At 47.0% G+C, this 13403-nt stretch overlaps 1 protein-coding gene across 18 annotated transcripts in view; it reads left to right on the forward strand.

The window, feature by feature from the left end:
* The window catches only part of Rapgef1 (Rap guanine nucleotide exchange factor 1), a 125509-nt gene that overhangs the window by 49264 nt on the left and 62842 nt on the right, over window positions 1-13403 (forward strand). For 11 of the 18 annotated variants that reach the window (XM_020172140.2, XM_074052961.1, XM_074052954.1 and 8 more), the window contains exons 2-3: window positions 10728-10867; window positions 11390-11503. In XM_020172140.2, coding sequence (XP_020027729.2) covers window positions 10728-10867; window positions 11390-11503 — 254 coding nt within the window. Of the gene's footprint in view, window positions 1-10727; window positions 10868-11389; window positions 11504-13403 lie in introns of those variants that run through there. The other 7 variants (XM_020172152.2, XM_020172146.2, XM_020172147.2 and 4 more) reach the window with 2 other exon arrangements.

Raw genomic sequence — 13403 nt, forward strand, 5'->3', positions numbered from 1 at the left:
TCCAGAGGCCCAGAGGGTGGCCTGACAGTACTGGGTCCTCAGGGTACCGAGTGGGCTGAACACACAGACGCGAAGGTAACGGTCTGCCATCTTCTACCTGCAAGCTGCCATGGCGGCCTGCTGTGCTGGTCACAGTGTGGCCCTAGCTCAGGGGGCCTTCCTGCGCCACACTGGGTGTCGAAGGGCAGGCTGCAAGCCGAGGAGGGCTGTTTGCTTCTGAGGTGGCCTGCTTCCTGCACTGTCCCGCCCAGCTCTGGCACCAGTCCTAAGGGACAGAGGCTGCTTGCTCCAAATAGCTCCACCTGAAGGGCAAAGGTTAGGGCAGATGCTGCTTCCTGTGCTACCCCATCCCAAATGCTGTGATGCACTTTGGCCCTGCCGTGTTCTGCCTTGTGGTGGGGCTGTGTTGTGCAGAGTAATAATTAGTTTTACCATCTCATTTTTTCATTTCATCTCTGAAAATAAAGTTGGATAAATGATTCATTCACATCTCCAGAAGCCTGCAAGGTCAACCCCAGGAATCAGTGGTAAAGAAATGCTTCCTCAAAGCAGGCTGCCATGGGAAAGTGGTCTTTGAGAGACTCAGACACCTGCTAGGGCTTCCACCACTTTGTGTCTGGAATTGAGTGGGGCTGGGGGAGAGGGGAAAGGTTTTGGCCCACCTTGTGACCTTGGCCAATGTTCTCAACTCCCTGTGACTTGATTTCCTCATCTGTCAAGTGTAATGAAGACTCCTCCCCTCCATGTGTTGGTGTGGAGAGGGGAGTGTGGGAGACCCCCTTTTTGGGGGCCGCTTCTGATGAGGTATTTATAGACAGCAGCTGCTGGTTCAGTCCCTTCATTGGACTCCCTGAGAACCCTCAGGCTCAGGGCTTTCCCTTTCTCCTGTGGCTATCTGTCTGCCTATCAGGTGATGAATGTGAGTCTGGGGAAGGTCTGCAGTGTGGAGTAATGTCTTCAGAATTGACCCTCCAGGAGGGCAGAGGCTTCCAGAGGGTACTCCTGCTCTGTTCACATCCTGAAGTTTGCTTGGTGGCTGCTGTGGCTGAAGTCCTAGGAGATACTGAAGCTCTTGGAATTTCCCTCTACTTTTAAGCCTACTGTTTTCAATTGTAATTGTCCTCTTAATGGTGGCATTTATCTGTGTTTCTCACCAACATTTGGGTGGTGGCTGGTGGCATTTACTTAAAGTATGTTCTGTGCTTTGACTTTACCAGTATCCTACCCAGCCTCCCTTCCAGAATTCCTGTATGGTGATGATAGCTGCCCTCATTTTACAGATGAGAAATGTTAATTTACCCTTTGCCACACACACTGATGGGAGTTTGCTTACGTTAGAAGTGCAGGTAGGGTAAGGGCATGGTCCTTTGGCTGCCCTAGGCAAGGTGAGGAGATAGCACACATCCCATAGCAGTACCACATGGCAGGAGTGCCACCGTGAGTATCCGTGGTCCCTACCCCCAGAGAAAATTGGTTTGTGTCACTGGGAAGCTAAGACTCAAAAGTTTCTGCTGTTGAAACAACAGAAGGCGGCACCTCTGCTCTAGTTCTGCCTCTAGGCCTCGCAGGGTCTTGACTAGGGGTCTCTGCCCTGTCTGAGGTGCTGTTTGCTCTGACACCATGCAGCACTTAAGGTACAAAGTGTTGGGGGATTTCCTGGCCCGGAGCCTAGCCACGGATTCACCTGTGTTCTTCAGCCTCATTGCCTTATCGCCCAGGGCAGTGCCAGGAGTGTCCTTGGCATGGAAGGTCAGAGCTTAGAGCTATACCATCTAGTCCAGTGGCACTGGCAATGGCCTGTGCGAACGAGATGTGCTGGAAATGTAAAATCCATACCAGAGTAGTATGGCGGAAAAAAGAAAGCAAAATAGCTCTTCAATAGCAGTTATATTAATTGATTGCTGGAATAACAGTATTTTAGATAAACTGGGCTAGTTTAAAAAAAAATTGGAGGGGTATTGGAGGCTGAACTCAGGGCCTCATGTTTGAGCTTTGGTTATTTTTGAGATAGGGTCTCGCTTTATGCTGGGGTAGCCTCCCTGTCATCCTTCATAGCTGGGATGACAGGCATGTTCCGGCACCCAGCTTTTATTGGTTGAGATGGATGTCTCACAAATTTTTTTGCCTGGGCTGGCTTCAAACCACAATTCACCCAATCTCTGCCTGCCAAGTAGCTGGGATTATAGGTTGAGCCACTGCACCTGACCTAATTTTTTTTTTTTAATTGTATATGTGGATCCCATTGGACTTCTGCCAGGAATGGTCCTCTAGAGGCCTAGGAGAAGAGCAGAAGGGACAGTTTTTCTCATCTGTTTCTTGGAGGTGGCTTAAACAGCAAACATTATGTTGACTCAAGTGTCCCAGGTCAAAGTGCCCCACCAAGGGAAGGCCCTGCGTGAGTGGTCTCTGCCATGTTGTGTGTGGGTGCTACGTGAAGTATTATGTTAGAAACCCATGTAAACCACCCCCATGTCTCCAGCCACTTGGTACTCTCTGGTGTTGATTAAATATAGTCATTGTCAGTATCACAGAGACCATTCATTGCTTCTTCTGTGTCAACTAACAAGCACTTATAAATTTATGTCCACTGGGTGCCAGTCATTGGGCTAAGTGCCAGAGTCTAAAATGAGTAAGACTTGGTTCTGGTTAGGGTCTCAAGGGACCTGTAGAATCTTTTTTCTCTCCCCTGAATTCTGAAAGTTGGGAAGGAAGACAAAGATAGATGGAGACCCAAAGGTCACCTCAGCCTCTGATATAGCCTTGCTTGAGGATGACACTTGCTCTGAGAGCCACTGAGCTTCCTGATGTTGAACCCACATGGGGGTAGACTCCCTTTGCTCCCCAGTCACAGCTGCTTAGCTACCTGTCAGTATAGGAAGCACATCGAGCACATCAGTGCAACCAACTCCAGAGCAGGAACCACCATCCCAGAGCTAATTCCTCCCTCCTGTCCCTGCCAGTTACCAGGCCTGCCTCAGGCATGACCTCTCGCTTGACTCCTCAGATAATGGAGCAGTTTTGCCTGTTTTGTATTTATATGAACAGGATCATAAAAATCATAAAATTGTGCGGTGGGGGGGGGGTCTTTTTCCACCATGAGGTACATTATGAGTGTGGGGTTAGCATCCTATTGTGTGAAGGTGCCACACCGAGTACTTACATGCATCTTACGGTGACTGCCGTGGGCACTTTTTTGGGTACAGAGCTAGCAGTGCGATCACGGGGCTGTTTAGGAGGCCTGTGTTAGCAGCAGCAGGTGGCTGCCAGTCTGCAGCTGTACAAGGAGAAGCCACCTTCCTCTTATCCTCCCCAGTGCTTAGTGTCTTTTCTTTGTTTTGTTTGATTTAATTTTTTTAGACAAGGTCTCACTGTGTCCCAGGCTGTCCTCAAACTCGAAATCCTACCTCAGCCTTCCAAGTGACTGGGATCACAAGTGTGCGCCACACCTGGCTTAGCTTCTGCTTTTGTCCGTCAGGCATGTGCTAGTGGTAGCTCCTTCTGGTTTCAATTGATTGTTTCCTGATGACAAGTGGAGGCGAGATTCGTGCCATATATTTATTGACTGTTCGGATCTCATCTCTTTTGAGATGTCTGTCCTGCTCTTTGATCCTCACCAGTTAGGCAAGTAAAAGAGAAATGGTGGCTCTGGCAGATTTCAGCCTAAACCCAAGATGAATGGTGGCACCCTGCAGGCCTAGCCTCCTGTCTGTTCCTCACTTCTGCCACCCAGCCTCACTTGGGCAGTCAGTGCTGGTTGTCCATACTCATCCTCGTTGACCTGGCAGCTCCATTTCTTGGTGTCTGTTGCATACAAGCACACAGAAAGGCCAGCCTAAGGATGCACATGGATGCAGCATTGTGTGGAGAGCCAGCTAGAATCCATTCATGTCAGAGACTGACAGTTTCAGGAGCACTGTTCAACTAGTGACTGTACTCATGGGAGAAAATGCCCATGAAAATGAATTGCTACAAAGTAAGTGAAAAAATTTTCAGCTCCATCATATGTGGAGTTATGAGGGCTTTTCACTTTCCATGTTAGGTATTTTTTCAGCACTTAGATTTTAATATTGAGATTCTTTTACCTTTGTTAAGAAAGAAAAAAGATACACGCAGTGTCCATAGGCATTAGCAGACTTCCTGAACAAAAGAGTATGTGGACACATTTTCATGCCAGGAGAGCCTTTCTTTCATATTGTGAAGCCTAATACTACCTTCCCTCTGCTCCAACCTGAATAGTTCCATGTTAAGTCAGATACAGGAACTTTTAATCTGGAAATTATTAGGGAAAAATGAAGCACCAGTTTGCTTTTGGCTCCTCCACTGGAACTATTTTAGCTTTTGCCTTATTAAGTGTTGGCCCAGGCCTGGTGATGTTATCAGATCACAGTAACTGCTGCATTAATATCTGCTATGTATGAATCCCCTTGGCTGCACACTTCACATCAATGTCACGTTTACTACTCACAAGGAGGAAGCAGGTCTGTGGGTATACCTTTTCTGTAGGTGGGGAGAAGTGAAAGGGAGGCCCACAGAGGTGAAGCTTGTCCAAGTTAGCAGCCAAGCTCAAAATAAATTGACTACCTGACTCCATGGACACATGCCCACCATGCCTGCGACCTCTCAGCCCACCCTTCATCTCCATCCTTACATTAGTCTGTGAGATCCCAGGGCAAGTGAACATACTTTAAACAAGTTTTCCCTAATGTCCTCAAATCACTTCTCTACACAGTTGTCCTTACACATAGGGAAAGCTGGGTTTGTGGATGAAGTAAGCTGTCTCAGAACCCTTCCTGTGACTGCAGTTCTGAGCCCAGTGTACCAGAGGTAATAAAAATTAATACCTACAGGGGTTCTCAAGATTAGCTGTAGTCATTTTGGAACTCCCTCAGAGTGTTGTCCACCATGAGCTTGACCTTGTGGTCTCTTATGTGATTGATGTTCAGAGACTCCCCCATCTCAGGGTGAAATTAAGCCCTGGCAGAAACCACTGCTTAAGTTGGGACCCCAGCTGTTGCTGCAAGTGGCATTTGGAAGAAGGCCAGTTGATCTCCACATTTGTCAGCAGCAGGCAGAGGCCATCATTGAGCCTGGCCCAGGGACTAGTGGAAGATTCAATGAGACTTTGGAAGAAATTGGCTAGCTTTGTGTGCTTTCATTCTGCTTGTTTTTTTTTCTGAGACTTGATTCTGTGAGCAGGCCAGTGCTCTCCTCTGCCCCTCCCTTTCCCAGTAGAGGATTTGTAGCCCAGGGATTGCCCAAGAAAGTGGCTGTTGTAAGGAACACCATGGCCCTTTACCCAGAAATTGTTTGTGATGTCATACAAGTTTGTCTTCCTCTGAAAGAGATGACTAGCAGACTAGTCCTTGGGAATCTCTGACCTTTTTTGGTGTGAACACCGCACTGAGCAGCAGTGGGGCTTTGTTTCAGGTTCTGTTAATGACCTTTCCAGTTGCTTTCACAGATTTATAGGTCACAATGTGATGTGATCGCCACCTTTGGGTGCTTCCACTTGAAGGAGGGCTTTTGTTTTCTGTGGTGAGGTATAGCTTCATGGAAAATATGCCTGGCTGGCAACCCCAAGCAGTGGTAGGTGTGTAGAGCAAGTGGGTATCTCTTAACCTTACTAGAAGGACTGTAAAACCACGCATCCGCTTTGGGGAACCATTTGACTATGTAAGACTATATAGCATAGTGTTACTTAGAGAACTCATGCATTGTTTCTGCAACAAGAATGTTTACAGCAGCATTGCTTGTAAAAGCTGGAAACAACCCAATGTCCACTGACAGGAGAGCGATAAATAAGAGGGGCATTGTGGAATCAGGAATTTCAGGGCAGTGAAGGGAAAGCAGCAGTCCACACAGCACGGTTAACAGTCAGGCCTGCTGTTGAGTGATGCAACAAGGGTGTGGGATCATCAGAATGTGAAGCTCACAGACTTACAAGTTAAAGTGTATATGTAGATAGAAACTTCCAGGAACTCAGAATGGTGGCTGAGGTATGGAGGGAGAGTGATGACTAAGGAGCATGTGTGACAGCAGTGCAGTTGACGCACTCTGCCTCTGAGCTGCACCATCCAGTGTCAGTCACCAGCCATGCGCCACAGTTTAAATTATACAGCTCGATAGCAATTCAGTGCCTCTGCCTTACTAGCCACGTTCCAGTGCTAAGTGGCCACAAGTGGCTACTGTGTTAGTGCAGATGCCATCTTCTCAGAAGTTTAGTCCTGTGTGCTGGGCCAGGTAGTGGATGCGTGGATCCCATTCATCGTCTGTAACTTGTATACGTGTATAGGAAATCTTTAAATTTTTTTGTTTTAATTTCAGTACTAGACAATCTTTTAAAAGGCACATTTACAAAGTCTGCAGTGTGGTTTCTTAAAAGTCAGGGACTAGGAGAGGAGTGGTAGAACTACTGAGACTGCAGCAGGAGGGAGTGTCTCCTGGACATCAGCCTCTCCTCCAGTGATTGATGTGTTGTGGGAGGAGCAGGGAGAGCAAGCAGCTGTTGACAAGATTGCCCTAGCAGCAGCTTTCATGCCAGTGTCATCTGCTGCCTCCTCCCACCCTGCTACCACTGGTCATTACAAAGCTGCTTCATCAGCCCTCCCTGGCATAGTTTGAAGGACCTTGAAAATCACCTGAAACCTCTGCTGCCAATCCATCATTTCAAGGCAAAGCCCAAAAATGGCCTCCACTCAAAATCTGGTGTAGACTGTGGCCTAGTTTCTGCTGTCCTCAATTTCCAGAGTTTAGATGGTTGGTTGTTGTCACAGTCTTTTCTCTTCACTTGACTGGTCCTTGTGCCACAGCTGGCTGTTTTGTGGCTCCTGGATACCCCAACAAGAGATTTATACTAGGGTCACAAAGTGCCTATATGGCTTCCCATCTGTGCTCCTCGACACACTGGAACTGTGCTCTGCCAGCTGAGTAGATGTAGAGACTGCAGACTTACTCCCTGGCTTCCATCAGCAACTTGCAGGTGGAGCTGCCCCTAACTGGTCTCTGTGTCATGACAAGGGCTGGCCCTGCCCTTGCATGATCTTTTTGTGACTTCCACATTTCTTTGCTATCCTTGTTCCACCTTGGTTCTCTTGGTGGGGTTGTAAATGTGGCCTAGGCAGCAGACCGTGGTGAAGGCAGAAGTTGGGTCACCCACACTGAGTCTCTGAAGGTCTTTGACCACCACAGGAAACCCAAGATACATACATACATACATACATATATATATGTATGTATATATATATATATATCCTGCCACGACTTCCCCATTTGAGTCTGCTTTTCTTTCCCCACTTTCAGGCTTCCTTGTACAGATTAGTACATCGCTCTAACATTCCCTCTGTTCTGGGAGCCTGCCTGGCAGAGATGTGCTGTGTCTTTCAGGGCTATTGTGAGTCAGTCGGAAAGGATAGGATGGGCAGCAGTAAGACCGACTCAGAAGGCGGGTTACCCCACAGCAAGGAGGAGATTAACAGCTGTGCTGCTCCTTGCAAGTGGAAGAGGAGAGGGCATTTGTAAGGCACTTGTTTAATGAGGAGAGTGGGCTGAGTACTACAGAGTAACTTGACCAAGATCTGGAGGCAATTGGGAAATAAGAATTCACCTGGCTACCCATCCAAACCATGCAGTTAAGTCAGCTCCCTGTACTTAGCAGGTACCATGTGCCAGGCACTTTGATAAGTACACATGCTCCTAGTCAAGCTACTGCAGGTTTACAATGTAAATCAAAACTAACTTAGAGAACGTCAACTTAGCCTGGCCTTGGCCTGCCTTACAGGTGCTCAGAGCAGGTACATCAGCCTATAGTTGAATAAAGTCATCTAACACAAACCCTGTTTTATAACAAAATGTGGAGTGTCTCATATCATATATTGACTACCTATATTCAGAACCTGCGGGCCACACGGTTCACCATGGAGTTTTGGTTGCTTTCTTTGTGATGGCAGAGCCAACTGGCAGCCTCACAAGAGTGCGTCGTACCACAGATTGCTAGCCCAGGAAATGATCACACTGTGGATTACAGCTTCTACTGCATGCATTCTTCACAGCAGGGTCTCCTTTAATCTCCACATACCAGCCATTTCCAAAGTCATGTTTTCAAGGAAGACAGCTGAAGGTTAGGAGAGGCAACCTGCAAGTGTTTTGGCCCAAGCAGTCTGCAGTGCATGCCCTTTTAACCATCTCACGATGAGAATGGTCACATCATTTTGATGTGTTGAGAAGGAAGTACAAACTAAATGGGGCCCATCCTGCGAGGGTGTAGAGGGGCAAAGGGGAACTGGAAAATCACACCTTTCTGGTGTATCTGCAGCTCCCGGGGTGGCTGCAGGCTATTGGTGGAGGGCCTAGAACCCCACCCACCATCCCTAGCTGCTGGGCCAGGTGAGAAGTCAGGGTAATTGCTTCCTTTGAATCTGTGTCCACCTTTGGGGAAGGACTGCTGCAGTTCTGGCCAGCACCCAGTGGTGGAGTAGTGTTGGTTTTGACTACATACAATTAGGGTCAGGCCCTGGCTTTTCTCTGTGGGCCCAGTGCTTTGAGCTCCTGGATAACTTGCAAAGGACGGACAGTTTATCTGATCCTGCCTGGCCACCTGCAGGGTCTGTGAGAAAGGATTTGCACGTTGGCCTTATTAAGTCACATGCAACAATGGTAGACATAGTGACAGCCTTGTAATACAAGTGCTATGTCATTTATTTGGAGGGAATTTTTTAAAGTTCTAAATTGCTGGAAATTTGGATAGGATGCTTTTTATTTTTTGAAACTATAGAACTGTAGAAACTTTTTTTTTTTCCCTGTGGAACTGGGGTTTGGACTAAGGGCTTTGCATTTGCAAAGCAGGTGCTCTACTACTTGAACACACCTCTAGTCCATTTGCCTCTGGTTGTTTTGGAGGGGGTGGGGGGTCTTCTGAACTATTTGCTCAGACTAGCCTCAAACCATGATCCTTCCAATTTCAGCCTCCCAAGAAGCTAGGATTACGGGCATGAGCCACCAGTGCTCAGCTAGAGACTTACTCTTCCATGGCACAGGGGAGTGTTTTGTTCTTAACTTCCAGCCAGCTTTTATTTTCTGTGAACTTCAGCTGTTACTAAAAGAAGCAGTCTTCTTTCTAGGTTGTGTTTTAGTTGGTGATTTGTTCATTTACTGAGCATCTTCTGTGGTCTTGGTTCCCTGTTACCACTGGGAAAGAGGCATGAGCAACAGGGAAGACCCTTGGGGAGCTTTTCTTGTAAGCAGACAAACACATAATTCTGGAAACTTGTGGTAAATGGTGTGAGGAAGGAAGACTATCCAGTAGCTTTGAGATTTAATTCACATATTTTACAGTTCTTCATTTAATTGAATGTTCTTTTAGTAATTTACTGGCTTGGGCAACTATGACCAGATTCTAATTCGGATATTTTTGTCCCCAACCAGAAGACTACCATAATCATTAGCAGTCACTTTCTGTCCTTCTGCCCTGTGCCTGTGGTTTTAGGAAACCACTGTCTGCTTTCTCTGTGTTCTAGACACTTCAGACCAATGGAATCATGCAATATGTGGTCATTCGTGACTGGCTGCTATTGGTTAGTGTAATGTTTTCAAGGTTCATTCATGTTGTTTCACGAATAAGTACTTAATTCCCTTTTTATTGCCGAATAATATTCCATTATATGGCGTGGCTATACCACATTTTATTTATTCATTCATGGATATTAAAGTTCTTTCCACCTTTTGGTTATTCTGTAAAGTACTGCTGGGAGCTGCATGTGGATATGTCTTCATTGCCTAGAGTGAAGGGGAGATCTCTGTGTGATCTTAGGAGTAACTGCCAGTGCTTCCCCAGAACGGCTGCGAGACGTCCAGCCACTCCTGCCCATGCCAGCACACCAGCGCTTCCTTTGGCTGTGTTTGTTATCACACGTGGTGTGAAGTGTGCCTTTCTGTGCTCAGATTTATGTCTCCCTAAAAGAGTAGCTGGGTGACCATCTTTCCTGTGTTATTGCCAGTTGGTTATCTTCTTTGGAGAACTGTCTCTTGGAATCCTTTGGTCATTTTAAATTTGGTTACTTTTTTATTATTTTTGAGTTGTAACAGTTAATTTTAATTTCTTTCTCTCCCTGTCCCTCTCTCTCTTTGGTCAGTACTGGTGTTGAAATCAGGGCTTTGAACTTGCTATACAGGCACTACCACTTGAGCCACACCCCAGCCCTTGTATCACTTTTAGTTATTTTTCAGACAGTCTTGCATTGTTATATGGAGCTGCACTCAGAACATGATCCTCCTACTTACACCTCCTGTGTAGCTGGGATTATAGGTATGAGCCATTGTACCCAACCTCATGCAAGCTCAGCTCTACCACCGAGCTATACCCCAAACCAAATCCTCTTAATTCTGAATGCAAATCCCTTGTCAGATTATGGTTTTCCAATCTTTTCTCCCTTTTTCTTTTTTTGGCAGTACTGGGGTTTGAACTCAGGGCTTCACACTTGCTAGGCAGGTGTTCTACCTCTTTTGAGCCATTCTGCTAGCCCCCTTTCCACTTTCTTAGTAGTATCATTTGCAGCAGACATTTTTTAATTGAAACATGTAGGCAGAAAAGTTTTAGGGGGTTCCCATTTCCCTTCCTTTGAACCCTGGAGCAGTCAGGACAAGTTGTTAGATTGAGGACACAGTTTACTTCCATGACAGAAGCCACGACTTCTTCCCACTCTGCCTCCTAACCGCCAGCTCTGTGTTTTCAGACTCGCAGCGTTCTCACCTCTCCTCCTTCACCATGAAGCTGATGGACAAATTCCACTCTCCCAAAATCAAGAGAACACCTTCAAAGAAGGGAAAGCCCACCGAGGGGTCTGTGAAGATTCCAGAGAAGCCTGTGAACAAAGTAAGCTACCTCTCTAAGTGTTCTCCTGCCCCAGCCCTGGCCTGCGTCCAGCAGTGTGACAGCAGTGTGAGTTGGGCTGTGTGTCAGTGCACACCATGGGGTCATCTGTGGCCTTGTGAACTGGGACCTTTAGGATGGTGAATGTCTGTCCTGCTTATTAGTCCAGCTAGCGGCTAAGACAGTTCTCCTTCCCCAGCAGGGCATCCTGTGGGCATTTACAAAGCCCAGTGCACTGAGTTCACACCCTGGTGCTGCTTGCTGCCCCAGAGGTCCCCACATTCCCCCAGGGCACGCACATACAGGGAAGTTGATGACGTCCTGAACATCCACTGTTTGACTTCAGGGTCCGTGCTCTGAAATTCAAAGCCCTCAAAACCCGGCCAAAAATGTTCTCAAGCACTAGTAACCTCCGCAGGGCCTGCCAGCCAGATATGTTGACATAGCTGTTGATTTTCGTCAGCCTTCCCTCAGCCCGCACCGGCATTTCAAGCTCTGTAGGAATCCAGGTTTCCTCTCTTCCAGGAGGCAAGAGACAGATTTCTACCAGAGGGCTACCCTATCCCCTTGGATCTGGAGCAGCAGGCAGTAGAATTTTTGTCCACCAGTGCTGTGGCTTCCAGGTCTCAGAGGCAGAAGGTCAGTGTAACGTTAAGAACAATTGGGTTTGCCTTGCCTTCCCCTGCAGAGTCCTGGCTCATGGTGTGGGGATGGAAAAACACCCACTGCAGTCTCATTGTCTCATTGTGCCTGGACTGGGTCACGACTCAGAGCCCACTGGGCCTTGGACAAAGGGAGCTTGTCCAAGCTTCCCTGGCCTGTGGTGGGAGCTCAGCACCCACAGCAGAAGCCTGGGGCTCCTTTCTGGGATGGATTTGGTGTGCTGCTTGGGTCCAGTGGGTGTGGGGGAAGTGGGTCTTTCCTTCAGGAGCAGCTGTCCTGCCCTTGAATTGCTGAGGTGCTATGGACAGCTTAGAAGGGGAAGGCTTCTTAACCTCATGGCGCTCTCTTGACCATCTACAAGGCTTGGGGGCTCTGAACCAGTGACACCTGTGTCTCCAACACTGACAGGGCTTTTTCCTGGCCTTCTTCTGAGTGCTCCACACATGTTCTCTTCCTCATTATTCATCACAACCCTGACAGTCAAATACCTATCTTGCTGAAAAGGAAACTTAAGTCTATAGGGAGATAGCATTCAGCTAAAGTCACATAGCAAAAAGGAGTGAAGGTGAAATTTGAAGTCAGGACATCCAGTATCAGAGCCTGAATTCTTATGATTTTTTTTTTCTTTTCTATGGGATGATGGATATCAAACCCAAGGTCTTGCACATACTAAGCAGGTGCTCTACCAGTGAACTACGTCCCTGACCTTGGTTTTGTGAGGCAGAGTCTCAATGTGTAGTTCAAGCTGGCCTTGAACTTGGAATCCTTCTGCCTCTACCTCCCCAGTGCTGGGGTTATAGACATGTGCCATCACTCCGTGCTGCTACGTTTATTTCTTCTTTAAAAATGCAAGCCAGGGGCTGGAGGTGTGACTCAAGTGGCAAAGTACCTGCCTAGCTTAGCAAGTGTAAAGCCCTGAGTGCAAGCTCCAGTACCACCAAAAAAAGAGAGAGACTTTGTTAATATCTCACAGATCTAAATATTAATCTCAGTGCACTAGCATAAATTAAAAGAAAAAAAGTAAAGTTAGCGGACTGGAAGTGTGACTGAAGTGGTAGAGCACTTGCCTAGCATGTGCAAAGCCCTGAGAGTTCAAACTCCAGTACCAGCTGGGTGCTGATGGCTCATACCTGTAATCCTAGCTACTTGGAAGTCTGAGATCAGGAGGATCATAGTCCTAAACCTGCCTGGGCAAATAGTTTGTGAGACCCCATCTCCAAAATAACCAGAGCAAAAATGGACTAGAGGTGTGCCTCAAGTGGTAGAGCACCTGCTTTGCAAGCACCTGCTCTGCAGGTGCAAAGCCCTGAATTCAAACGTCAGTCCCATCAAAACCACCAAAAAACAAAACAAAACAAAATCCAGTATCGCCAAATACAGTTAGCAATGTAAGATAAAAACAAGTTTAGCATACAAATCAGTTCTTAGTCCTGTAATGAATATTCAAAAGGAAATTTGTCATAGAACTGTTGTCACACCCATCAATTTAATGCAGCTTGACAAACACTACCCTGCTATTTAAACACAGAATTCTTCAATTTTGCGGTTCATCTACTTTAGGCTTTTATGTTGGCTAACAGAGTATCTTGAAAGTCTAGTTAAAAGTAGAGAAAATAGGGGGTTTAAGTCCACAAGTCTTCTGGGGCTGGAGGTGTGGCTCAAGCAGCAGAGAGCTTGCCTAGCAAGCTCGAGGCCTTGAATTCAAAGCCCAGTACCTACCAAAAAAAAAAGAAGAAGAAGAAATTTTTGCTGCCTTATCTGTTAAGGAAGCTGAAACACAAGAGGGGAGTATTCGCATCTGCCAGAGGCCTGGATTCCAGATGGAGGAAGAGCAGTGAGGTCGAGGATGAGGGCTTTGCCTTCATCCAGCTTTGCC

The sequence above is a fragment of the Castor canadensis genome, chromosome 13 (assembly GCF_047511655.1).
Source record: "Castor canadensis chromosome 13, mCasCan1.hap1v2, whole genome shotgun sequence".
NCBI classification, from domain to species: domain Eukaryota; kingdom Metazoa; phylum Chordata; class Mammalia; order Rodentia; family Castoridae; genus Castor; species Castor canadensis.